This window comes from Dipteris shenzhenensis, chromosome 17 (assembly GCF_047967505.1).
Source record: "Dipteris shenzhenensis isolate YYH24624 ecotype China chromosome 17, Dip_SZ_1.0, whole genome shotgun sequence".
Taxonomy (NCBI): Eukaryota; Viridiplantae; Streptophyta; class Polypodiopsida; order Gleicheniales; family Dipteridaceae; genus Dipteris; species Dipteris shenzhenensis.
In genome coordinates, this window is record NC_141612.1 from 4141144 (window position 1) to 4168043 (window position 26900).

The 26900-nt window shown below is 42.1% G+C and overlaps 1 protein-coding gene across 2 annotated transcripts in view; it reads right to left on the minus strand.

Annotated features, from left to right (window-relative positions):
* Positions 1 to 2823: 2823 nt before the first annotated feature.
* ICU2 (DNA-directed DNA polymerase) overlaps positions 2824 to 26900 on the minus strand; it is a 40601-nt gene continuing 16524 nt past the window's right edge. The window contains exons 2-33 of one of the 2 annotated variants that reach the window (XM_087388047.1): positions 22596 to 22847; positions 21831 to 22456; positions 21419 to 21592; positions 21244 to 21327; positions 20821 to 20895; positions 20509 to 20573; positions 20265 to 20355; positions 19948 to 20136; positions 19633 to 19796; positions 19421 to 19535; positions 19134 to 19313; positions 18925 to 19038; positions 18687 to 18806; positions 18297 to 18596; positions 18123 to 18215; positions 17532 to 17653; positions 8535 to 8607; positions 6849 to 6905; positions 6602 to 6694; positions 6387 to 6512; positions 6191 to 6288; positions 5899 to 5944; positions 5631 to 5744; positions 5293 to 5376; positions 5064 to 5174; positions 4885 to 4974; positions 4724 to 4806; positions 4327 to 4570; positions 4140 to 4193; positions 3939 to 4058; positions 3717 to 3791; positions 2824 to 3638 (exon numbers count right to left, since the gene is read on the minus strand). In XM_087388047.1, the coding sequence (XP_087244173.1) occupies positions 3486 to 3638; positions 3717 to 3791; positions 3939 to 4058; positions 4140 to 4193; positions 4327 to 4570; positions 4724 to 4806; positions 4885 to 4974; positions 5064 to 5174; positions 5293 to 5376; positions 5631 to 5744; positions 5899 to 5944; positions 6191 to 6288; positions 6387 to 6512; positions 6602 to 6694; positions 6849 to 6905; positions 8535 to 8607; positions 17532 to 17653; positions 18123 to 18215; positions 18297 to 18596; positions 18687 to 18806; positions 18925 to 19038; positions 19134 to 19313; positions 19421 to 19535; positions 19633 to 19796; positions 19948 to 20136; positions 20265 to 20355; positions 20509 to 20573; positions 20821 to 20895; positions 21244 to 21327; positions 21419 to 21592; positions 21831 to 22456; positions 22596 to 22847 (4385 nt within the window). In that variant the 3' untranslated portion in view covers positions 2824 to 3485. Of the gene's footprint in view, positions 3639 to 3716; positions 3792 to 3938; positions 4194 to 4326; positions 4571 to 4723; positions 4807 to 4884; positions 4975 to 5063; positions 5175 to 5292; positions 5377 to 5630; positions 5745 to 5898; positions 5945 to 6190; positions 6289 to 6386; positions 6513 to 6601; positions 6695 to 6848; positions 6906 to 8534; positions 8608 to 17531; positions 17654 to 18122; positions 18216 to 18296; positions 18597 to 18686; positions 18807 to 18924; positions 19039 to 19133; positions 19314 to 19420; positions 19536 to 19632; positions 19797 to 19947; positions 20137 to 20264; positions 20356 to 20508; positions 20574 to 20820; positions 20896 to 21243; positions 21328 to 21418; positions 21593 to 21830; positions 22457 to 22595; positions 22848 to 26900 lie in introns of both variants that reach the window. The other variant, XM_087388046.1, reaches the window with a different exon arrangement.

Below are 26900 nucleotides of genomic sequence, written 5' to 3' on the forward strand. Positions count from 1 at the left end.
GATTAAAGAAGGTTGTAAGAATCAAGTGAATGTACATCTTTAGTCTTGTACATATGATTATATGAAAGGTTTCATTCATTGTTGCTTTGGACTACTTTACCCTTATAATAAGGGCCATTATGTTTACTTAGTTGAAATTTTGATTTATTTATTTAGAAATGGGCTTTTCTTACTTAGAAAAGGTTAAGTAGGTCACCACAATCTTCAAAATTTTGAATTTTTCTTATTTAGAGAAGGCTACTAAGTGAACAACAAGTTTATTTAATACCATTCACATGAAGTCCAAAAGACATGTGCAAACATGTTTCATTACACCATGGAGAAGGGTAAGAAAAATAACTAGCATGCGCAAATAAATGATTAGTATATAATCTTACATGGTAAATGTGAGTGACATACAAGATATCAACTTTTGTGAGCCTCCCTTGGAGTGGGAAGAATAATAATAACCTAGCCAATTTGGTTAGAAATTGGAAACCTGGCTCTCAAGAAACATTAAGATAACATTAAGATCCAAGGAATATTGTAACTATGGAACCATCATGACACATATTTGATGTTGCAAATGATTAGCTTTAAAGTCACTAGCTACAAAAGTCGCAATTGATGCATTTGGCCAATAATGACCCATACCAAGGGTTCATATGCCAAGCTTAAATTGAAGAGAGTTTTATAAGATTCCTTTAAAGCATCATGATCAAATGATGCATTTGGGCAAGATAACCAATAGGACTACATTAAAGTGAAGAAAAGTTAAATTGGCCAATGATGCATTTGGGCAATAATGACCCAAACCACGAGTTAATATACTATTAAAGTGGAAAGTTTTTATAAGATTCCTTTCATCATGATCAAATGATGGCCATAAGATAATAGAAGGTTGTAAGAATCAAGTGAATGTACATCTTTAGTCTTTTACATATGATTATATGAAAGGTGTCATTCGTTGTTGCTTTGGACTACTTTATCCTTATTATAAGGGCCATTATGTTTACTTAGTTGGAATTTTGATTTATTTATTTACAAATGGGCTTTTCTTATTTAGAAAAGGTTAAGTAGGTCACCACAATCTTCAAAAAAGTGGACAAGTTTATTTAATACCATTCACATGAAGTCCAAAAGACATGTGTAAACATGTTTCATTACACCATGGAGAAGGGTAAAAAATAACTAGCATGCGCAAATAAATGATTAATATATAATCTTAGATGGTAAATGTGAGTGACATACAAGATATCAACTTTTGTGAACCTCCCTTGGACTCAGAAGAATCATTATAACCTAGCCAATTTGGTTAGAAATTGGAAACCTGGCTCTCAAGAAACATTAAGATCCAAGGAATATTGTAATTATGGAACCATCATGACACATTTGATGTTGCAAATGATTAGCTTTAAAGTCACTAGCTACAACAGTCGCAATTGATGCATTTGGGCAACAATGACCCATACCAAGGGTTAACATGCCAAGCTTAAAGTGAAGAGAGTTTTATAAGATTCCTTTAAAGCATCATGATCAAATGATGCATTTGGGAAAGATGACCAATATGACTACATTAAAGTGAAGTGGAGAAGTTAAATTCGCAAATGATGCATTTGCGAAATAATGACACAAACCAAGGGTTAATATGACTATTAAAGTGGAAAGTCTTAATAACATTCCTTTCATCATGATCAAATGATGGCCATAAGATAATAGAAGGTTGTAAGAATCAAGTGAATGTACATCTTTAGTCTTTTACATATGATTATATGAAAGGTTTCATTCATTGTTGCTTTGGACTACTTTACCCTTATAATAAGGGCCATTATGTTTATTTAGTCGAAATTTTGATTTATTTATTTACAAATGGGCTTTTCTTATTTTGAAAATATTAAGTAGGTCACCACAATCTTCAAAAAAGTGAACACCTTATTTAATATCATTCACATGAAGTCCAAAAGACATATGTAAACATGTTTCATTACACCATAGAGAAGGGTAAGAAAAATAACTAGCATGCACAAATAAATGATTAGTATATAATCTTACATGGTAAATGTGAATGACATACAAGATACAAGCTTTTGTGAGCCTCCCTTTGATTGGGAAGAATAGTTATAACCTAGCCAATTTGCTTAGAAATTGGAAACCTAGCTCTCAAGAAACTATGGTACCGTCATGACATATTTGATGTTGCAAATGATTAGCTTTAAAGTCACTAGCTACAAAAGTCGCAATTGATGCATTTGGGCAATAATGATCCATACCAAGGGTTGATATGCCAAGCTTAAAGTAAACAGAGTTTTATAAGATTCCTTTAAAGCATCATGATCAAATGATACATTTGGCAAAGATGACCAATATGATGCATTTGGGCAATAATGACTCAAACCAAGGGTTAATGATCATTAATGTTAAAGTGGAAAACTTTTATAAGATTCCTTTCATCATGATCAAATGATGGCCATAAGATAATAGAAGGTTTGAAGAATCAAGTGAATGCACACCTTTAGTATTTTACATATGATTATATGAATGGTATTATTTATTGTTACTTTGGACTACTTTACCCATATAATAAGGGCCATTATGTTTACTTAGTTGAAATTTTGATTTATTTATTTACAAATGGGCTTTTCTTATTTAGAAAAGGTTAAGTAGGTCACCACAATCTTCAAAAAACTGAATTTTTCTTAGTTAGAAAAGGCTACTAATTGGACAAGTTTATTTAATACCATTCACATGAAGTCCAAAAGACATGTGTGAACATGTTTCATTACACCATGGAGAAGGTAAAGAAAAATAACTAGCATGTGCAAATAAATGATTAGCATATAATCTTACATGGCAAATGTGAGTGACATACAAAATATCAACTTTTGTGAGCCTCCCTTGAGTGGGAAGAATAATTATAGCCAAGCCAATTTGGTTAGAAATTGGAAACCTTGGGCAAGGTTAGTCGTACCACGTGGGCTTGGGAAGCTAATACACCTTGAGAATCAATCTCTCCACCTTGGGGAAACTTATAGCCAAGCGAATTTGGTTAGAAACTAGAAACCTTGGGCAAAACTTAATCTCTAACGTCTAATACACCTGAGAATCAATCCCTCCATCTTAAGAATGCGATGATGAGTGGTGAGGGCGAGATTCAAGAGGATGATAAGCAATTCCAACCGAAAACTTACCACCACTTTAACTAAAAAGTCCAAAATTCCAATCGGTTGGCTTCCACAATCCAACTAGCCAATTGTAAATTTGAACGAGGTGGGATGCTAAGCTGAGGCTCTCTTTTTGTTGGGACCTGTTAAGGTCACTGGTAGCCCTCACGACCCATCGATCTAGCTGAAGCGGATTGGTGATCATGTACAACACCTAGGGGAACAAGCCTCTGACGTGGTGCATAAGCGCAGCCGGGGCAAGGAAGTCCCGTGGTGGAAGTCGTGGCTACAATGATGTAATAAATAACCGAATGGAGACCCAAATTTTCAAAATTTGAAATTTTGTTAGGGCACGGAGACACAGAGGGCATCCATGTGCACCCATTTATAAGCGCAACGGTCCCTTATCTTCTTCACAGTTTGGGCTGCTAAGTCCACCGTCCTCATTAGTGTCAAAAGCCTCTTCTCCACTGCAACCCTAGCTCCCGCCTCTGAAATCTGCACCACACACACTCTTTTTCAGCCTCACACCACATTTCACCATTTCGCTTCAACCCCTTATCGCATCACGCTCACCTTTTCCAGAGCTCTATCGGCCTCCAGCAATCGGGAAAAATGTGTCAATTGCTTGTACAGGTCCACTTCCGTGTACTGCACAGCCAATTCACAACAACGCTCACGTTTTCGTATCGCCAACGACTGTCAAATCGTGGCCAGAGAGGCCGTATGCGTGGTGCTTCTAGTGATATCTCTAAGATGGCTTTCAGGCGGAGAGAATCTGTGAAGAAAATCAGTCACCTGCCGAACCAGACGACCGTTGCATCGTGGATAATTCGGGCAGATAGTCCCCCGTTCTGAGTCTCCTAAAACTCGGAGATTTATGGTTCTTGTCGTGTGTCCGCACAGCTCGTCGTCACACTGCGAAAGTGCAACGTGAGAGGACAGATCTGAAATTTGACTGGGCACTTGCATAAAGAAAAGGTACGAGGACTTAGTTACCATCATCCATCCCTCGTAATAGCGTCCGATGAATTCCTCTGCTCGTAGTTTCACCTGAGGATTCAACACCCAGTCTTTCGTTAATGAGATGCTGTATGGTTGCACAATCTGTACTTCCTGAAATGAAAGATGCGTCTGATAAGCTAGCATAACGGAGAAAATTGAAAGAGAGTCGTTATCTCTTCACCTGATTAGCTAGCATGGCGGACGACATTCTCTGCAGACCACCATTGACCCTGCACTTCGGGCACTGCAAGTGGTCCTCAGGCACAAGAGCTGAATTTTGTTTTATGACATGGTCGTGTGCTGCCTCATCCAAGGCGACTTCAGATATATCCTGTGTCAAATCTATGACTCGGCTTATGCCAAGGAACGGGTAACGATTTGAGCAGCCAGGGCATACAAGATGTAAAGGATCACAATGACGGTACCTGCACAAAATAATAGTAATAATACGCATTTTCTCCCTCTTGCCTCTCAAAGTCTGTTCGGAGCCACATGTGAAAAATTCCTTTACCAACACAAACCTAGCCCTTACTGGAGTAGAGAGCTGGATCAATATGAAATGGACATCATATCAATACCTTTCGTCATCATCAAGAATTGCAGAAGCAGTCAGCAAAGCCTCGTCCTTATCCACCACAGTTGAGGAACTTTTCGGCTGAAACTGGAAGACATTACAAGCCATTCATTAGCGAGATATACTTGAGGCATGGAGATTACATTTGCAGTTGAAGAACGTTACCTTTGAAGAATCGAGTCCAAGGCACTCCGCAAGATGTTTAGCATCTGTGCCTTCAATTGGAGCACATAACCGTGAAACCACAGGATGTATCTGTAGATCATAATGGGTTGAGTACTACTAAGAGTATGAGATTGTGAAAGAACATGCAGAGAGAGTTTACAAATAAGGTCCGGGAAAACCTGCTGAGATAAGTAATATTCAATGTCGACCAGCCAATTTCCAGCGTCTTGCTTCAGCTCATCTGGATGCCTTGCTCGATCTGCAATGCCATGTGAAGCAGTGTTGGAGCCCTGCCAGTTTGCGTAAGCAATTGATTAGAGAAAGCAAGAATTCCCACTCCGTCATACATGTCCACTGCAGTCTGCCTTACGCAATGGGCCAGTGCTCTGTTAAAAGGAGTTGAGGTACCTGTTCACAGCAAATGATATAGGGAACCGTATCACCAACAGAGCATCCAATATGTTGCCCAGTCTCTTTCAACCTCAGTGCAACCTGTCATATACAGTGTCGCGATTTAGCATCAATACGCCTGCCATGCATGCACCTGTTCAGCTACAGAGATATTTGAAAAATAATTCAGGTCACAGTTTCTCGATGGCTTTACTGCAATCTTTTGGAGTTATCATTTAAGATTGTTCTCTTGCTTGTTTGCCCTCATGTCACCCTCCAAGTGTGTCTGTACAGTATGCACAAATGCAGACTCTATAGAAGTAGGCCATTTTATAACCTGAAGATTCCCTGCCTACCTGTACATGAGGCTGGTTCTTAGCATCCGGATAAGCCTCTGGAGCCTTTGTCAACGTTTTTGTAATAATGTATTTCTCGAGCTCAATCTGGCCACTTCTCATCTCCTCCTGCAGCTGTGCATAGAATTTGTTTTGAAATGTGTCAAAGAGCCAGCTTCTCTTGGTTTGGATTTATTTGTTGACTTATGTGCATCAGATATTTTCCAGCTGCAGAGACACGCCATGGCATTGGTTTAGTTTGGGCAATAAGACATCACACCCATTTTACCTTTCTAAGTTGACTGTGGATGGTCTCAACAACGTCCTCACAGGTCCTGCCATCATGATCCGATATAACAGGATTGTCTTACTTTATTACAAGATAAAAGAAAAGCCAAGGACCTATTGACCTCGACACCATGAAGTAACAAGAGTCTGGAAAAGAACTTGACTCGCATAGTCTTGTTTTTTCTAGAAAATGTGCTCTCCTTTTGTCAAGTAATGGCTATTTTTGTCCAGAGAAACAAACAGAAGGACAGGAGCTCCCAGAAGTACTGAAAGACCAAGCAAGGATATTTTACCCGCCAGAGAGAATTTGTTCCAGACAAAAATTGCCTATTTCTTTTGATATCAAGCTCCAATCTCGCCGTACAATATCTAGACCTTTTTGCTCAATAACCTATACACACGATGGCATAGAAGTTTAAGAGCTGTGTTGCTTGATATACAAGCCCAAAATTGGAAAGCATTTTGGATCAAACGTGCATCTTTGTTTACCTCACGAAAGGTTCCATCTCCGTTAGCTTCAACTTTTACAGCTGCATACTTTTTTTTCTTCAGCAGAAGCATGCGCTTAAAGATCCCATCAAGGTCAATCTCCAAGAGCTTATACTTCTTATTCACCTGCTCAAAGCAAGCCAATATAGCCACAAATTCAATCTCCTGTTGTGCATAGGATAATGTCAGTCAATATTGAGTAATTCCAGGTATACCTCTTTAATAACTTTAACAGCAATTGACCTCACTGTCAGGAGGTCATCAAGCCCTGTATAGATCATTATTGAGTCCGTGTCTCCATATATCACCTGCAAATAAACAGGGGACAGAAATATGAGTTTTTCAAACAAAGCGTAAAACATCCAATCCTCTATTACATACATGAGAGTCTTTCTTGTCAAGAAGCTATGTTAAATAAGCATTCAAAACCCCATCAAGAAATCGTGTTGGATGGTTACATACCTCAAGATTCATGCTGCCTTGGACAAGATCCACTGTATTTTGCAATATCTCTCGGCCCTGCAAAATCATTTTTTCCAAAAATTTGCATCTAGTAAACAGACTGCTCTCTTATTATTAGGCGTGCACAGCACGATTATATCCTTTCATTGAGCATCGTTTACATGGGTAAATATTATATGTATTAGTACTGCAGAGTGTGACAGCAATAAGCCTCAAGCTTTAACATAGGAAAAAGTAATCGTCTGAGTATGCTAGACTACTAAGGAACTGTGTACTGAAACTGAATGAAATGCATACACGCATGACATTCAACTAGTACAGATGCCACATGCATGGTCGGCTGGTCAGCAGGTACACGGACTGGGTTGTCCCAGTCTGTTCTGGTATTTGCAGCAGGTACACAGACTGGGTCGGCCCAGTCTGTTCTGGCCCATGGAATTCCAATTGCGTGATACTGGAAAGGTTTTTGGGACACCTAGTTAGAGACCCTGCCTCAGATTGGGAACCACATGACAATGAGTGTTTGCAGGTCGCCTTGGAGGACTCAAGATTTAGACCTGAGTGGAGCTCCTTGGAGCTTGGCCCGAGAGACTATTGGATCCAATGTCAAAGTTTCCAGATACCCGCTGATGGAGGGGGGATCTCTATCTGGATTGGTTCGAGTTTGTGGATGGTGCCAGATGTTAGACAAGTTGAAGCAGACCTTGGATGCGGTGCTTGGCAAGATCTAGTCTGTTTCTACTTTCTAAGAGGGACCAATAGAAGGTCATTTATCAGTTCTGCTCATTGGCGGTGCTAAACGGTGGTCTTCAAGAGACAATGACTGATTTGATGACCGAACTCAACGTTTGGAAGGTCGACAGGCTCATGACTTGGTTTGGTACAGCCAGACGCTAGCCTGTGATGATCATACTTATGACCCAGGTTGGCTTGACTAATGCAAGGACACTGCAGAGAGGTTCTGAGAGGGCACCTCTCATGGGCGGCAGGGGCTGGAACAACCCTTATAAATGGGCAAGGTTGTGGAGCTTTTATACGGCCCACCAGAGGGGCCTGATCGGCCTGGTCCAGGTTGCTAGGGAGTCCACGTCAGGTCAAGGGGCTGACTGGTCGACCATATAAGCTGGTCAGCTAGGTCAGCAATGTTGGCCCCTACATGAGTCAGTGACCAACTATCGGGGGATAGAGGGGTGGGGGTGGTGACGGATGAGTCCACTCTTCTCTATATAGAGGCTCCTTTGGGGCACAGTAGGGCATCACCCAGGAGCTCTCGCAAAAATAGACACTGAAGCCCCTCAGCTTAAGGCACATGTCAGAAGAACAGCAGCAGTGGCCCAATTTTGGTACCAGAGAAGAGCATCACTTGACTGCAGCTGTGAGGTACGCAGAGGCCACCTGTATTGAGAACTGTCCATGTAGAGCATCATTTATACATGATATTTTAGCCGTCCACATATGGCTGTACTATTTCTAGACTTGTGTTTGTTCTCTGATATACTTAGTGAACACGTCATTAAATCCTTCATGTTCATGAACTCTAGCTATATTTCCGCCAAGGGGGTTAAGATGTAGCAAGCAGCCTCTATATTCTGACAATCCACTCTTACTAAAATAGTTAAGCGACCGTTATTCAGCCCCCTGGTAAAGCAAATGTTTTCAAAATAGTAGTTCTATTCTTATTTATACCTGTGACGTGATCAGCTCTGCAATAGGTTTTGCATAAAACCTGGAGTTTGCAAATCCAAGGCACCCATACAAGCTGCAATCAAAACCCCGGATATAAAGGTCATCAAATTTACAAAATCCTCAAGGCTGGTTTTGGGTGTTAATCAGATTGAGAGCAACATTTTTTTATAGAATTTCATGTATAAGTGCAGAGATAATACATATTCCTTAAACAACACACTTAACGTTGAACATTAACATTAAATGACTCATAAATATCATGAGACAAATTACAAAAATTCATGGTAAAATTGACAAACGACAACATAAATTCTCACATGTAGAATGTAAATGGGGCGAGCTTTTAAAAACAAAAACAACCAAATGTGGAATATCTCAAAACAAAGAACTAGGCTTGTTTGATAAGCAATGCAAAGTAGTGTGATCTGAGCTCCTATTATTCTTGTATACAATCTATCCCAAAACAACAAGCAATTTCAAGCATGTAAGATTTCGAGCAAAGCGCTAAAGCTTGTTTTATAGTATTGCAAGATAGTCTGGTCAAGTCTCCACTTATTCAGCAATTTTTTGACAGCCCCAGCAACTCTTTGCCCAAAAGATTTGATGAAAATCTTCACAAAGAGTGCATGAAGGTGATGTTGGAGAATTAATGCTCCACCCCTGGAAAGCCACCTAACTGTAGATGCTCACATGTAAGGGCCCCAGATGAGAAGCAAAAAGCACTAGTGTAGGTGAAGGGTGGATGCACATTCTGCCAAACCATGGCAAAACTGTGCCTGCCTAAGTCAGCTGTACGTGATGATATGCACTGCAGGTGCTGATTTAGCATGACAAATGGTTTGGCACTGCTGTGGTGCTGACATTGCATTTTTGTAACATACAAGATCCTAACATGGCGTCTGATGATGATGTGGCCCAATCAATAGTTGCATCACATGTTGGCTGACATGGCAGACTGCACACACGGCAGTTGGCTGCTACGAGTCAATGCTGATAAGGCAGATTAGCTACATGGCAGGGTGACCTGCTGCTGGCCAGATGGCTTTTTCCAGGACCTATACAAAGAGAGTTGCGCCCTGCTCATCATCCATCCCTTGGAGAGCAGAAGCATTCTCAAGCAGTGTGGTCAGCCTTGGAGTACATTGTATGGCACATCTCCCGTCTCAAGAGTGTACAAGGAGGCTATTGACATCCAGTAAGAAGGAGAGCATGGTTGCGTGAGTGTCATTAAGATGAAGCTTCTTTTTCAGCCTTTTTGGGAAGCAGCATCTTTTCAGATGTAGACAGCCTCTTCTCTCTCTTTCAGTGTATGAATTATTCTTGAATTTAGCATTGCTTCGATTGTTGCACATGCATGGTGAATTCTCTCACAGAAGATGGGGCCTATCAAATTCTGAAAGTAGTGAGAAAGATCAAGGCAACCGTTATCGCAGCACATCAATATGCAATAGTAAAAAAGCACTCTATGGCATGCTGGCGATGAGCAGCCGAACTCTTTCTCTAGCTCAAAGTATCCATGTGTGGTATTAAATATGTTAGAAAAGTCACTGCCCCACCTGTGAGCCCCCGTTTTGAGGGGACAAGGGGACAAGGGACTATAGGGGGTAGGGGAGCACAGGTCCTACCAGGCTGGAAACCCAGCAAAGGAAGAGAGGCATGGCCCTTCTACGTGGCTTATGGAGCTGGAAATGGCAGCGCCTAGGATCTGCATCAGCAGCCCATGTGCTGGGCACATGGGCCCATTTATAGGGCTGGCCCAAGCCAGCCAACCAGGTCGGTAGAGGCGGCCTACAGGTCAGTGCTGCAAGCAGGAGGCCGACCCCCTGCAGGTCGGTTTCTCCAGTCCCCAAGCAGGGCCTATAAAAAGCCCCCTCTCCCCCTCTCATTTCTCATCACCTGCACAGACAGCCTTGCACAAGCAAGCGCGCAGAGGGAGAGAAGTAGGCTCAGCAGTTGACAGCATCTCTTGGCTGTTTGTATACGCTCACCCGTTGAGCTTTTGTCTGCCCAAGATTGTGGGATAAAATATCTGAGTTTTTTGCTATCTATCTCTCCATCTCTCTGAGTGTTGTAGCTAGATCAAGAGTGAGGTGTGAGTGATTCTATCCTCTATTTCCAACATGGTATCAAAGCAAGGTTTACAGCTCTAGATCGGAGTACCTCAGCAAGTAGGTGACTCCAATCGACACCAGGTTTGCTGCGTGGTCAAGTTCTCCGCTGCAAATTCAGTTTCAGTTTACTGTTCTTTATTACAGCAACGATGGAGGACAAAGATTCAACTATTGCCTCTTCAGCCCCTTCTCTTCCTTCTCCTCCAGATTCTTCTCATTCACCATCCCGAACTTCAGAGACGGGGTTGAATTACCCGATCTGAAAGATGAAAAATCTAGTGGCCCAAAAGTTGTGGAAGCTAACAACGGGGGTGGAGGCAAAACCGGAAGACTTGCTGGACAACAAGGGGAAGATGGTCATTCTAGTAGATGGTGAAGAGCTTGAGAATCTACCGAGTTCAATGGATTCTACAAGAAGCACGGGATTAAGAGACAGCTCACTACACCTCGCACATCTCAACGGAATGGATTTGCTCAGAGGAAACACAGGACTGTCACAGAGACAGGGTTGACTATGTTACGAGGGAGGAATCTCTCAAAAGCCTACTGGGGTGAAGCCGTGAACACTGCCGTTCACATCCTCAACAGAACCAAGACCAAGGCTATTGATGACAAGACTCCATAGGAAGCTTATTATGATAAGAAGCCCACCATGTCTCATTTAAGGGTTTTTGGTTTCAAAGCATTTGTGCATGTGCATAAAATGAGTGAACAAAGCTTGATCCCCATAGCCGGAGCTGTATCTTTGTGGGATACAGTGAAGAATCCAAGGCCTATCGCTTGTTTGACCCGGAAAAGAAGAAGATCCTTATCAGCAGGGATGTGATCTTTGAGGAGACCGAGCCACAACCTACAGAAGAGGTTCCAAAACTTCCGGCATTACACCCACCCAAGGTCACCATCCGAGAGGTGGAGCCAACTGAAGACCCCAAGGAGGAGGAGGAGGAGCATGGCATTTTAGAGCCATCTCCCAAGTCAACTCCATCAAAAGCACCTCCATCATAGGAAAAAAAAAAAAAAGCACCTCCATCAGAGAAGAAACTACCACAATGGTATTTGAAGACCTTAGCAGACTCACGGGTCACGAACATTCCCGTAGAGCAATTTCAAAGCGCGGCGATCTCAATGAAACATGAAGACTCCCTCCGTGAACTACGCTTTGGTAGCTCAAGCCCCGTTCCTTCCACGAAGCGAAGGATATACCAAAATGGCAAGAAGCCATGCAGGCAAAGATGGGTGCATTTTGAAAAATGACACCTGGGATTTAGTACCCCAACCAACCAAGCAAAAAGGTCATTGTTGGGACTAAATGGGTGTACAAGCTTAAGTTCAAGTCAGATGGGAGCTTGGACAAGTACAAAGCAAGATTGGTGGTGAAAGACTATGCACAGTCAGAAGGACTTGACTTCGACGAGACCTTCGCTCCCACAGCTAGGATGGTGACTATTCAGACAGTCATTGCCTCGGCTGCTCATCACAGTTGGCCTATGGTTGGCTACAGTGAAGAAAGCAAAGCATACAAATTGTAATCAACCGCAAAGTCATTATCTCCAGAGATGTAATCTTTGATGAGGAATCAGAATGGAAAACCTCACCTACACAGGAGATAGAAGCATCAACTTCACAGTCATCTACAGAACAGGTTGATGAAGAAGAGCAAGAATTGCCAGCAACACCCCAAGCAGCGCCACAGCAGCTCAGACGGTCTACTAGGGAAAGCAGACCACCAGCCAGATTGACATATGCTCAGAAAGGCAAAGCAATTCAGGTGGAAACCACCAACTATGCTCTTATGACTACCATCATGGCTACAGAAGAGCCAGTGTACTTCGAAGACGCAGTAGATAAGCCAGAATGGCAAATGGCACAGTCACCAAGATTTCAAATTCCAGGATCCCCATCAAAAGTCGATAAACTGAAGAAGGCCTTATACGGGCTGAAACAAGCCTCTCAACACAGAGGGGGATTTCTCTCAACACAGAGGGGGATTTACAACTGGTATTGATTCTATATGTCGATGACCTCATCATTACTGGGGATCATACGAAGAAGATTGCTCAGGTCAAGAGACTTCTCATGGAGGAGTTCCAGATGACTGACTTAGGCATACTTCACTACTTTCTTGGGATTGCGGTGAAGCAAGGAAAGAGCAGTATCTGTATTTCACAAGAGAAATATTGCAAGGAACTCCTCAAACACTTTGAGATGGAAATTTGCAAAGCAGTGACTCCCATGGAAAGTGGTCTAAAGATGAGTGTGTGTGATCCATCTCAGCCGGTTGATTCATCACTATATCGATGCCTGGTGGGAAGTTTGCTTTACCTCACGAATACCCGACCAAATATTTCCTACGCAATTGGATTGCTCTGTCAGTTCTCCGCCACACCCAAGAAGGCTCATTGGGACGCACGTATGAGGGTGCTAATGTACTTGAAGGGTACCTGCACTTACGACATCACTTATACGAGAGGCATTGAGTTGGGAGGTTTCTGTGATAGTGATTGGGCAGGTGACATTGATACCCGAAGATCGACCTCTAGATATTGTTTCTTACTCTCATCAAGAGCTGTGTCATGGCTGAGTAAGAAACAACCTACAATTGCTCTTTCCTCTACAGAGACGGAGTACAGGGCTGCCTATACAACGGCATGTGAAGCATTGTGACTCAGGTGGATCTTGGAGGACATGAATGTGGCCCAAGAAGATGCGACTGTGGTTATGTGCGACAACTAGAGTTACATAGAGATCGCCAACAACCCCGTGTTTCATGCACGGACGAAGCACATCGAGGTCCACTATCACTTTGTTCCAGAACTCATCGACGAAGAAGTCATAGAGTTGATATATTGCCCGACCAACGACAACATCTCAGATGTCTTCATGGAACACCTCATTCGACGCATGGGGATCAGCCCACAGTTTTGTCATTGAGACGGGGTGTTAGAAAAGTCACCGCCCCACCTGTGAGCCCCCGTTTTGAGGGGACAAGGGGACAAGGGACTATAGGGGGGTAGGGGAGCAGAGGTCCTACCAAGCTGGAAACCCATGCAGCAAAGGAAGAGGGGCGCGGCCCTTCTACCCGGCTTATGGAGCTAGAAATTCTTTCTTTGAAAAAAAAAAAAAAGTAGGATGAAATCATTAAATCTTATCCCAAAGTATTGAGAAGAAAAGATGCTCTTATGACTTGATGTGGACATGGTCAACAAAATGGGACCTCCCTCAACGGGTGATCCATTGTATCCAAAGGCCACAACATTCAAGAGGAGAGTCTTGTTTTGGCAAGACAACATAATGGTTAGGTCCAAGGAATCATTCTCTTCTTGCCTCGGCTTTTATTAAAAGTTTTAGAAGATGACCAAATATAATATACATGGGAGTGCACCAATACACTATAATCTCTAAGGGAAGACATTGGGTTCACATGTTTGCTAGCTCATCGTGAATGCTTCTCTGGCAATATTATCCATATCATGCAAAGGACTTCCCTCGCTCATGGCTCCAGCTATGATTCTTTCTCCTCGTCAACATGACATAATGGAATCCCTTTAATTTCTTTCAATTGTGCCGTGACTATCCAAATCAGAGTCACCATAAATGTTTCTAGGAACAGATTTTAGGGTTTCAAATGGAAACATTTTTTAAAATCTCAAAAGGAGTTTCGCCTAGAAACATGCAAAATTAATATATGTAAAATAAAGCAAGTACATTTGTATTCAGACGTTAACATGAATCCGTGGTAGCATTGAGGGAAATCACATTCTAAGCCTTTGTTGTGGATGTATTTAGTATTGCACCGGCATTTTCTTGTAAGAATACATTAATTTGGAACACGAGAGTCTAATACACATGTGAGGACTCAAACTTGCATTCTAAAGATTTTATTGTCCCCACCGGACCACATCTAGTGTCTAGACATCAATGATCTCTCTCTCTCTCTCTCTCTCTCATGATAGACTTTTGTCAATTTTCAAGGTTAAAGTTTGAAGTTTGACCAATGGAAACGAGAATGTTACATATATATAAAATATGAAAAAGGCGATGTGGACAAGACAATCATCAATCTTGAAAATAATAAGTTTGAAGTCACGAAGTATAATAAGCGACAAATAGCTTGTAAGTCATGACTCTTGAATAAACACGATGACAAGTCATACAAATGATAATAGGCTAGAAGTACAATGTACATTAGAGCTAACTATTGCTAACACCTACTCCAAGATCTATGCTAGCACACTCAACAGAGTCAACACTATGATCTAAAATAAATTATATGTTCTCGAAGAGGAAGATGGAGATGAATGAATGCCTTTCTCACATCTACTTTGACTCCTCGCCAAAAATCCTAATTTTGGAGGGTTTTGCAAGAAAACAACCAATTTTGCCCATTCTTTGGAAGGTCGGCACAGGTGACGAACTGAAACCCAAAGATCTAGTGGATGCCAAGGGTAAGGTAGTAAAGAATGTTGACCAAAAATATGTTGAACAATGGGAGGAGGACACGGAGGCATTATCTCTTGTCAGAGGAGGAAGATATGGTGAGTGATTAAAGTCAAGATTGTCTGACATAAAATAGCAGAGGTAAGTCAGAAGGCCGACAGAAACACAACTTGTGTTGTCAGTACAAGGTTTCAACACTAACCATTGCAAAGGAGTTCTTGGGCGTAGATTCTTACGAAGAAATTTGCCAAATGGTGGTAATCTATTCCATTCAAAACAAATTATACAAGAGGTGGGAGAGTAAGAAGTCTATCCATGACCTCTACAATATGACAAAAGCCAAGGAGGTGGTCTATCGTGCCACAACATCCGAAGTGGTGTCAAATGAAAAAAAAAGAACAATCCTAGGTCCTCATGAATGAGATCAATCTCTTGCGCCTCTGTAGAGGACCTAGTACATCTCTTCCGCTGGCTCTTGAGGGCGAAAATAAGGTATGCCCAAATAGAAGTCTACTATATCAACTGAATCGGATGGCTTGCCAACTAAAACATGTGCCGTCTCAAACACCAGATCCACTACAAAGTAAAGCTGGATAACACCTAACAAGCCGAACCAGCTAGTGAAGAAGATGAGTCGTCCTGAGCTGGAATATGAAACTGCTCTGCATAGTCCATATTTAGTTGAGTTGTATGTGGTAACCCATATACCTAGATGAATCCAGGAACATTCCCAAACTCATCCTCTAAAAACACAACATAGTGCAGTTTCAATCTCATGATAGTCACTCACAAGGTTGAAAACCATAAACTCCATCATGCATAGCAGGGACTAGCTACTATGACATCCCCACTGACGTCATCAACGCCCAACAGTGGGTGTAGACCATAGTATAAAAATATGCTCTCACACATACAAATCCACACACCCACACATACTTGAGCATCCATTTCTACAAAGTCTTCGTACTGAGTTTCTGTCGGCACTCCGGAGGTGAAGGGCAGACTCAGCCATGATGAAGGCTAGCACTAAAGGAGAAGGCTAATCAAAAGGTAGTCCAAAATCTCTTCATTCAAGCTACAACTGCTTGTGAAGTCTAAACATTTTCATTTTAGTCTCTCCCCAACGAGCATCTAAATCTAAATCTAGCTGATAGGACAACCACCATTTAAGATAGAAAGAATTATCACAATACCAGCAGGCCGCAACTTGGACGAAAACTTCACAAGGTGAAATTTGCATGTCCGCTAATACGGCAGAAGCATATACCTAGATGAATCCAGGAACATTCCCAAACTCATCCTCTAAAAACACAACATAGTGCAGTTTCAATCTCATGATAGTCACTCACAAGGTTGAAAACCATAAACTCCATCATGCATAGCAAGGACTAGCTACTAAGACATCCCCACTGACATCATCAGCGCCCAACAGTGGGTGTAGACCATAGTATAAAAATATGCTCTCACACATACAAATCCACACACCCACACATACTTGAGCATCCATTTATATAAAGTCTTCGTACTGAGTTTTTGTCGGCACTCCGGAGGTGAAGGGCAGACTCAGCCATGATGAAGGCTAGCACTAAAGGAGAAGGCTAATCAAAAGGTAGTCCAAAATCTCTTCATTCAAGCTACAACTGCTTGTGAAGTCTAAACATTTTCATTTTAGTCTCTCCCCAACGAGCATCTAAATCTAAATCTAGCTGATAGGGCAACGCACCATTTAAGATAGAAAGAATTATCACAATACCAGTAGGCCGCAACTTGGACGAAAACTTCACAAGGTGAAATTTGCATGTCCGCTAATACGGCTACCTTTATGAATCCAGGAACATTCCCAAACTCATCCTCTAAAAACACAACATAGTGCAGTTTCAATCTCATGATAGTCACTCACAAGGTTGAAAACCATAAACTCCATCATGCATAGCAAGGACTAGCTACTATGACATCCCCATTGACGTCATCAGCGCCCAACAGTGGGTGTAGACCATAGTATAAAAATATGCTCTCACACATACAAATCCACACACCCACGCATACTTGAGCATCCATTTATACAAAGTCTTCATATTGAGTTTCTGTCGGCACTCCGGAGGTGAAGGGCAGACTCAGCCATGATGAAGGCTAGCACTAAAGGAGAAGGCTAATCAAAAGGTAGTCCAAAATCTCTTCATTCAAGCTACAACTGCTTGTGAAGTCTAAACATTTTCATTTTAGTCTCTCCCCAATGAGCATCTAAATCTAAATCTAGCTGATAGGGCAACGCACCATTTAAGATAGAAAGAATTATCACAATACCATCCCTGAGATTGCCCTCTAAGTTATTTTAAAATTGTGCAGCTGGTGATTTTGATGAGCCTTTCTAATATTTATTAGTCTATCACAGCATACATTGGATTGACAGTGCATGTCTATACATAAGATTGGACAATGATGCACCAACCTATTAGCTGTGAGCTTGAGAGCCTGCTGCTGAATATCAAGTTGCTGGTGTTTTAATGGCTCAGATGTCTGCTTTAACCATTGTTTTACTTGCCGCCTCCTTTCCACGAGACTCTTTAAGATCTGTCAGTAGCCACATTCTCTCTGTTAGCATGGACAAGTTTTGTAGAGCAAAGATTTTGAACAAATCATATACCTAGATGAATCCAGGAACACTCCCAAACTCATCCTCTAAAAACACAACATAGTGCAGTTTCTATCTCACGAGAGTCACTCATAAGATTGAGAACCATAAACTCCATCATGCATAGCAAGGACTAGCTACTATGACATCCCCACTGACGTCATCAACGCCCAATAGTGGGTGTAGACCATAGTATAAAAGTATGCTCTCACACATACAAATCCACACACCCACACATACTTGAGCATCCATTTATACAAAGTCTTCGTACTGAGTCTCTGTCGGCACTCCGGAGGTGAAGGGCAAACTCAGCCATGACGGAGGCTAACACTAAAGGAGAAGGCTAATCAAAAAGTAGTCCAAATCTCTTCATTCAAGCTACAACTGTATGCAAGGACAGTGCTTTACTTGAGGAAGAACTCCAGGAACATCTGTCGAAGGTACACCTGGTATAGTACCATCAGAAGGTCTGTGGACTGTGGTAAAGCACACATTGTATTCCTGCAAAAACAAAGCACATCACATAGCCTGAACCTGAAGCAGTGGAGTAGCAAGAGTAATGCCTAGTTCATATGGACTTACTTGGATTATTGAAGGATAGAGACTGTTGAAATCCAGTAAGAGAACAAACTTATCATAGAGACCCTTCTTTGGCTCCAAAACTAGACCTCCCATGTATGCAGGTCCCTTTTTATGTTTCCCATTTGCTCCTTGAATTTCTTCATCATGAATGTCATCATCACCTTCTTGGACCTCCTTAGCTGCTTTTCTCTTTTGCACCAAATGTTCTTTATCACGCAGTGTAAGTTTGTCCGGCACTATATACTTCCTTGCATGAAATTCATGGAGGAGAAGATACTCCACCCTTTGGGCTCTTGCTCCCTAGTGCATAAGTCTTTGTTAGAGACTTGTGTTCGCATAGGACGTAAAGCAACAGGACTGGTTTATGTTTCCAACCTCAACAAAGCTTACCTGAAGCGTTCTGCTCCAAAGGTTTCCACTTATATTGGTAAGTTGTCGTGTTAAAGGGAGCACACTGAGACGGAACATCAGTCCTAGTGCTAGCCAGGCATCCGTCTCACCACATTCAACCTACCATTAAAGTCCTCAGATGAGATCAAGTAAAGCTTAGTAGAGACATTTCATTTAGAAAAGAATCATCATCGTTAATTGTTGAAAATAAAACGACCATTTTAAAAAAGGCTCCCACCATTTCCACAAGGGATGCTGATGACTGGTACATGCTAGGTATGTCAACAGGTTTTAATTCTCTCCTCTCCCTCCCCAACTGATTTTTGGATAGCTCAGTCAGGGTGTAGCTCACCTACACCACAATGCAATATTCAACATAGTTATGCCACAGCATTGAAATGATCAAATACCTGCCCTAGTATGATGAAAAGTTCTCTCAGAACATACTTCTTTTAGAAGGTCACGGGATGCCAAATATGTATCACAAAGCAATCTGCCAGCTATGCATGTCAGTGCTCCCTGACCAGCTCCTGCTCCAAATGCTGTTCCCCCTCCATTAAGCTTAGGCATCACAGTGCGCTTCAGCCGGCCTACTTTGGACCATATGTTGCTCTGCACTTTGCATGCCTGTCACATCACTTCCCACAGTGTTAAGGCCAAAGGGTGAGCCCTATCTACATACAAACTTAAAGCAGCTATCATAATAAAACACTACCATTTCAGTGTATCCTTGCCTGTAAACGATGGAGCAATACATCAAGATCAAACCCTGAGATATTGTGCCCAACCAGAACATCAGGGTCCAGCTGATGCAGTTTGATCATCAAATGATTCAGTAAAGCCCTTTCACTGTTCATACCAAATTCACATTGAAAATCAGTTTCTATTGTAGAAATTTAAGCAAGGCGTAGAGTGCATACATCAAAAACTAAAACTGGCCACAGACCTGCTCTCACAACTAAGAACATTTGAGCCTGCTTTGTTATTGATCTGAGCAACTTCTGAGGTGAAGCCCATAGGAAAGATGCCTCCATCTAGCTTCCGAACAATAGTAAAGTGACTAAGCATCTCATGAGTATTCCACTCTGCTTGCGGCATTGGCATATCAATCTAGTAAAGGATATCAACATTCAGAAACCTACCTTACACCTTTAGAAAACCCGGCATGCTATTGATGTAGGATTTCTACCATCATTACAGAATACAGATATGATTACATAACAGTTTCAGGGACTTAACAAAAGCATGGGACTTGTTGCACCTTTACTTTCCGACAGTATACAACTGATGCAGAAGCAATCTCATTCACATTGAACTTATGATTGACAACAGTCTTAAGATTCAATGCTGCAACAACCACGGTTGGGAATTTCGGTGGAGCTTTCCCTGGTGCAGAAATAACTACGTCTTTCGGGGATTCTACAATAAGCTCCATTTTACACCAGCTCACCTAATCTCAAGCCAAAAACAGATAATATCATGTTTGATATCACAAAAGAAAATTACCTTGATCTCTTCAACAATTTGGAAGGCATGAAGGGAATTTGACCTCATGGAGTTTGGCGTTGAATATAATACCTGTGAGGAGCTTGGACAGTGCATGGGATTGTTGATTGACAGCCAGCAAGGACCTTTAATCTTTTTCTTGATTAAGAAAAGTTCTAATGCACTACAATGGCATATAACATCAAAGCATTAGGGGATGAGGCAAGGAGTCTTACATGCATCGAAAGGTGCAAAAATGAAAGCAAAAGGAATATGCACGCAGCAGGAAAACTCTTTATTAAATTGAATTAGAAAGTTCATCCTGGTAAAACCCTACCTTGAATGAGTCCCTAACAGAGCAGAAAAGTGCACTCCCTTCAGGTCCGCAGGCAGTGGAGCATCCTGTCAGTTATCTTGCAGTCAAATACTTTCCGACATACCGTTTTTAACATATTTTGAGGAACAGTTTTGCTTTACAGAAACTCTAATTCTGTTACATATGGTGGAGCAAAACAAATTCCCTAGTCTAACAAAGAAATTCTTTAAGAGATGATGACTGATAATTTCCCTATAGCCCATCTGTTCTTGTTTCAAGAACTCTTTTAAAGCTAAATGCCATTGGGAAGACAACATTGGGAAAAGTGCACACCTTGAAAGGATAGCTCAATTTCATGTAATAGTTATCCCCCACCGGAACACTTGGATTCTCAAATGCATAAGAACGCTGCCATAAGGAAAATGTTTAGGCATTGCATATTTTTCAGGCAGAAAGAAAAGCCTAAAGTAATGATGATGTAACAAAAGCAATCCAATACCCATAAAACTTCATTAACCCAGTTGCAGTGGAGTGGAAAACAGGTAAACGTTAGCATAAGATTATGAAAATTTCATGGTCCATTTTAGGTGCTTAAGCTTTCCAACACATAAAGTCATAGTCAGAACAAGATAATGGTTTAACATTTACATTCTCTTTTTTGGAAACTGCATGCAATGTGTATGAAAATCCAGTTCAGCATTTAGCCCATGCAAGAGTTTTGTGTCCATAAAAAGAGGGAGATATAGACTTGCAGACCTTTACAGGAGCCATCCTAAATGTATCGACATCCATGTCCATCAGTTTCTGGGCCAGTTCTTTCTTCAAGTCTGTGGACATTTCCTAAACAGAAGAACAGAACTTCATGTACATTATCCACAAAATTGAACAAACGAGTGCATAATCTCTGAATGGTGATTAGTACTTTTCTTACCTGCAGTTTTTGCATGCACTCGTTTCTTTTGCCAGAATCTCCCAGTCTGGCTTCCTGTTCCAACTCCATAATGACAGTTTGCCGAAATACTGATGGAGAAGGGACCGCATATACACAGCGTTGCATGTTTCGAACCACTACACAACAGCTTACATACTTGCTTCCTGTGTTTACCTGTCAAAAAGGGAGTCAAATCCTCATATACAAAATTATCTTCTCATCTTCTGCAAGACTGTTCTTCATCAAACATCAAGGCTGGATCTTTTGAACATTGACTGGACCAGAGGCACCCCTCTCAGTGATGTCCATTTTCCTCTGGCCCACTATTGTAATGTGTCTCCCTTCCCCGCCACTGGCAAATCAAGAAGAGGGTACATGTAAAATGACCTCTAAACAAAGTATAAGGCATTACCTTGCCAAAAAGGAAGATTGTGCCCGGATTAGCCCCAAAGGCCTCTTCATAGGCATCCATTAAAAAGAAGGCCAATTTGCCTTCAGAATCCAATGGAAGTGCACAATTGTCAGTTGTGGTTGGTCCATCCTCGATTTCCTCATATTTGACCAGTTTGCCAGCCCCAGCCTCACAGACTGCCTGCCATGCTGCAGATGCTTTCTTATCTGTTGTACTTGCTTCCACAATCTTTGCATTCAGACCAATTTTAACCTCAGAATCATGTTGCTTTGGAGCAATTGCTTCATTTTTCACGGGGATTTTCTGTACAGGCTCTTTGTTATCAGGTGCAGAAGAAGTTTGGACATCTTGGTCAATTTCTGTACAGCCAGCTTCCCTGTTTTCTTGAGGAAAAGCTTCTAGCTCTATATCTTTAAAATTAACCATCTTCTGAGCATTTTTTCCCTGTTCATCGGATAGAGATGTGTAGATTGGAGCTTCCTGTTTGATGGAAATGGCATCTACACTATCAATATTGTCAACGGGTATATTAGGCTCTTCCGGAACTGGAATTAGGCATTGCTTCACATGAGCAGCTGGTTCAAGTGGTGGCGACACATTGAATGCCAATCTGTTCATGCCTAAACCTGTCATGAAAGAAATGCATCATTAAGACCAGACAATCTAAAAGGCCCCCTTTGAAAATTAAAACCGAAATCAGTACAAGTACTATGAGTAATGAAGTGAATCACTGTGCTTAAATTTGCATTAGGACAGGCCATATACCTCCTCGTCTCCTCCACCTCTCGCGTTCCCGATCAGCATCATCCACTGTTATATCAGCCAGAACATCTTCAAGGATATTATCTGCCATGACTGCACCCTTGGCAGCTGCAGGAATTTTTTCATCCCTGGCCCTCCTCAAAGAAGTCGCTCCAGAGGCCGCAGCAAACATACTTGAGACACGCTGCCTACCCAGGAGGGTTGCAGCAGCTGAAATTGCAGCTGTCTTTTGTTTTGCTGATTCCTTCTTTGTTTCTGTACAAAAGGGAAATCCCCAAATTTTGAACACTGCTTCCTACCATAATGGTCAATTGGCATCTCTCAAAGGATCTTATATCAGAAAAATGCACCACACTTCACTGGAAGTAATCAAAGCTCTGTAAGACAGCCAGTACAATATACAACTATAGCATAGCACCACATCATACAGAGCACACCCCAAAACCTTATAAATTTTTTGTTTATCTTGCCTGTTATGAAACAGCAAAACTCAAAACTATTTTGCAGGAAGATTGGAAATGCATTACATCAAGAAAAACAAATAGTAGATCAGATGAGAGACCAGCATGGGCAAGTCCTAATCCCAAGGAAAAGTAAGTATTAAAAGCACAGCAAAAGGGAGGCCAACTTAGGTGAGTCTTTTCCTAAGTACAACCAAAAATACAAAGTATATCAATCACAAGGGCCAAAATGTTGCTGAGAGTCTAAGATGAGTATTCAAACTTGACCTCTCAACTCACTTAGACTTGAGCTGAGCTTACACAAGTTACATGCTTCTACGGTACAAACTGAGCTCTTTTTTACAAGATTCTCCCCTTTGAGGATTCGTTTGTTATTCATATATGCAATGTATTCTCACATCCTTAACTTTCCCTTGTCAAGTGGGTTGTGGAAAAAGCAACCTCTTGGCAGCTTCTCCATTTCTCGCCTTTTCCCAATGATCTGCTGAAATCTCCTGTCTTCGAATCCTTGATTGTGAAATATGACTAAAGCAGATGGTCGTGCTCATTATACCAGCATCACCTTCCTCAGCAAATAGCTTTACAAGCAAAGTGAGCAGTCCTATATTCAGCTTCTCTTGATGATGAAGCAATAATAAATCTTTGCTCAACCGATAAGTAGGAGATGCTCCAATGGAAAATGTGAAACGTAGCTGTATATCTTCTAGCATTTATATTCCATGCCTAATCTTCATCAAATAATCTCTGCAATTCTTGCTTGAAGTTCTTTTCTTGTAGGATTTTTTCAATCAAAACTTCAACCACAAATCTACAATAAAACTTCTTGACTATGTAGATCAAACAGCTGCTATGTGTTTTCCTTTCAATAAACCCTGCAAGAATCCATTGATGGATTTGACATCAAGCTTATTATTTCTCCTTGAAAATCGCATACATGTGGATGGATCTGTCAAGTGTGCCTCTTGACTTAGCTATTACAGGTTTCCTCCAATGTGATCCGTTAAGGAAACGGAAGATATGGGACTCAGGTTTGATCACAGCATTTTGTAGTTGGAGTATCATAGGTGGTAGTAAGCTATCTCCTTATACCATTTCAACTCCAAAAATTATGAGAAGCCCTCCCCTTGATCTTACCTTAGAACCTTATCTTGTGTTCGTTATAAACTTGACCAATCACTAAAATTTTTGAAAGCCTCTCTTTGGTTTCAAGAATTGAACATAGCACTTTCCATGTTGCCTGTTTTATACACATCCTAAATAAACATGACCAAGCTCCAAGGTTTGTTGACTTCCATATGACATAAGCATCTCCATCTAAGAGCATTATCCTCTTGTGCTTTTCAATGATAAAAGCTTTAAGTATATTTGATACATGACCTTTCAATGGAGGACCTTTTCCAATGTCTCTGTCTTTCAAAAGCTTTTGGCTTTGTATGTTGAGATTCATGCCATCAGCACATGGTGCTCACTAAATTGGCTACTCAAGTAGAGCCTTTGGTACATCCGTATTTTCAAAGCTCATAGAGCTTGCCACTTGCCACTTTTATCAAGCCATGGCAGCAAAAGCAGATCTATAATACAATCATCAAAGGCATTGACTTAGGAACATTCACATTTGTAATCAGCTTCACTCTATTATTCAGCATCACTGCTTTTGAACATCTGTAACGCCAACAACATTGTGAGTAGTATCATCACCCATTGCAACTTTCTTTCCTATATATATTATTGTCTACGATGACTTCTCTAGAATTTCAAATGCACAGATTGTGTTGACCCACCTTTCATGTTCTCTGTGATTCTCTCGTCTCTCAGATATATGTTGGTCCTCTTTTAGCTACATGTTCCTGAGGTTGAGGTCCAGGTTGCATTTTGCCTCATCTTCCTTTTAAAGGAGGGTCTCCTTTTTATCTTGCTTATAAAGCAGCTCTTCTTTGCCCCTTCTGTAAGGTAGAGAAAACACGTATACACATTTTCTTGGATCCATTGTTAGAAATCGACCAACGGAGGGTACGCACAGTGGAAGACTGATAGTATTGCCCAAGAGCTCACAATGTGGTGTGGGATGTATCATGTGGAATCACAAACTTCTTAACTTTACGTGCATAGATGTGCAAGCCAGTAAATAGACAATGTTCAGAGACAAATATAGAAGCAACACTTTATATTTCCATCCGTCCACAAAGTAGGACAGGATCCAATACCAAAAGGTTCTCCTACTAGATGTCAAGCACGTCTAGATCTCTGAGCCCACGTGCTCCACCTCGAGCAAATGTAGACTCTCTGACTAGAGTGTTCTCTACCTTACTGCCTATGAATCAGCCTAGGTGGGCAGCACCTTGCTAGCTCAGTCTGCAGCTCTTTGTAGGTCTTCTTCACCTCCTGGGAGTAGGTCTAAAAATGCCTTAACTGCTGCTCCTGTCTACTGCAGGTTTGTTGCTCCAGGAGATATTGATCGCAACACGTTGCTGCCCTAGAAGACAGCCAAGGTCCAGCCTCTAGGGAACTGTCTACAGCACACCTTCCACTCTCCTTCACCCCCAGTGTGAGGCCCAAGGGAGCGGCTTCTGGCTGCTCCTGTCTGCTCCTGCTCTTGCTGAATGTTGGATATCAAATGAGGCCTAAGGCCTCTCCTTTTATAGGCCCTCATAGTAACCGATTGGCAGCCCCTTAGTGGGCGACCAGTCTGCTCAAAACCTACCCATTGTGGGGTCCACTGGCCGACCCAGCAGCCCTCCCCATGGACTCACAAAACTAGGCCCCTTCAAGGCCATTTGCAAGGCCGACCTGCCACATGGCATTGCGCCACTGGCCAGAGCCCTACTGCCCCAGATCCAGGACTTTTGCAGGCCTCACACTTGCCCATAGCCTTCACCATCTGTCACGCATCTTTCTGCATGCAAGCGCCGTTTTGCTACACCATCCTTGCCTCCTGCCAGGCCTACACCAGCCTCGTACAGACACGTATGCATCCCATACCTTCTCCGTACTGAAGCGCCGCCTGTCCTTCCTTGAAATCCCTGCACAATCAGGCTACTGCAGGTCCCTGATGTCCACGTGTCTGGCCCATACATCAAGAGCTCCACGACTTGCCAAATACCCTTCTTGCTAGCCCATTGGCCATGTCTGGATAGCTGCCCATGCTGCCCATGTGGCAGCCTTTACCTTTTGCTGTGTGCTGCCCACATGGCAGCTCATGCCCATGTGGCAGCCCCAATATCCCCTGGTCTACCTCCCCCATGCTCTCCTCATATGGGAGCTTACAGATGGGGAGGTGGCCATTCCAACACCCCCTCTCACCGACACATCTCAGCCCAATGCCAACACATTGATGACGATGCTCCAGTAACTCCCTAGTCGTAGTCCTCTAGAACACTTCGATGTCAAAATCCTTGGCTTTTCATGGAGTGGCTCTTGCTCCACTAGGTCTAGTTTTGCTTCCGCACACCATCCGATACGCAGGTCCATCTCTGGTAGCACCTCCTAGCACCACCTCCTTCAATCACGTTCCCACCTTCGAACTCGAGCAATCCAACCGTCACAATCTTCCAATTGTCCCCCTCATAATGAGTGAACGACCTAGAGTCTTCCAACCACCATGCTTTGAGGGTCTGTCTCAACCTGTCCTTCCTTTGGTAAGGTCCGCAACAAAAGAACATCTCCAGATAACCTGGACCACAAACTTTAAATGCACCTGACTGAACCTGAGTCACCCTCCTTCTCGCAAGGGCACTGTCCTCTAGTCGTAGAAGTTGATTCCCAAGATCTTCTTAATTAGGATCCTCCTTCAATAAGGTCCTCGCCTTCAGAGTCCCACACCTGTGAGCCTCCTACTTGGGCTCTGATA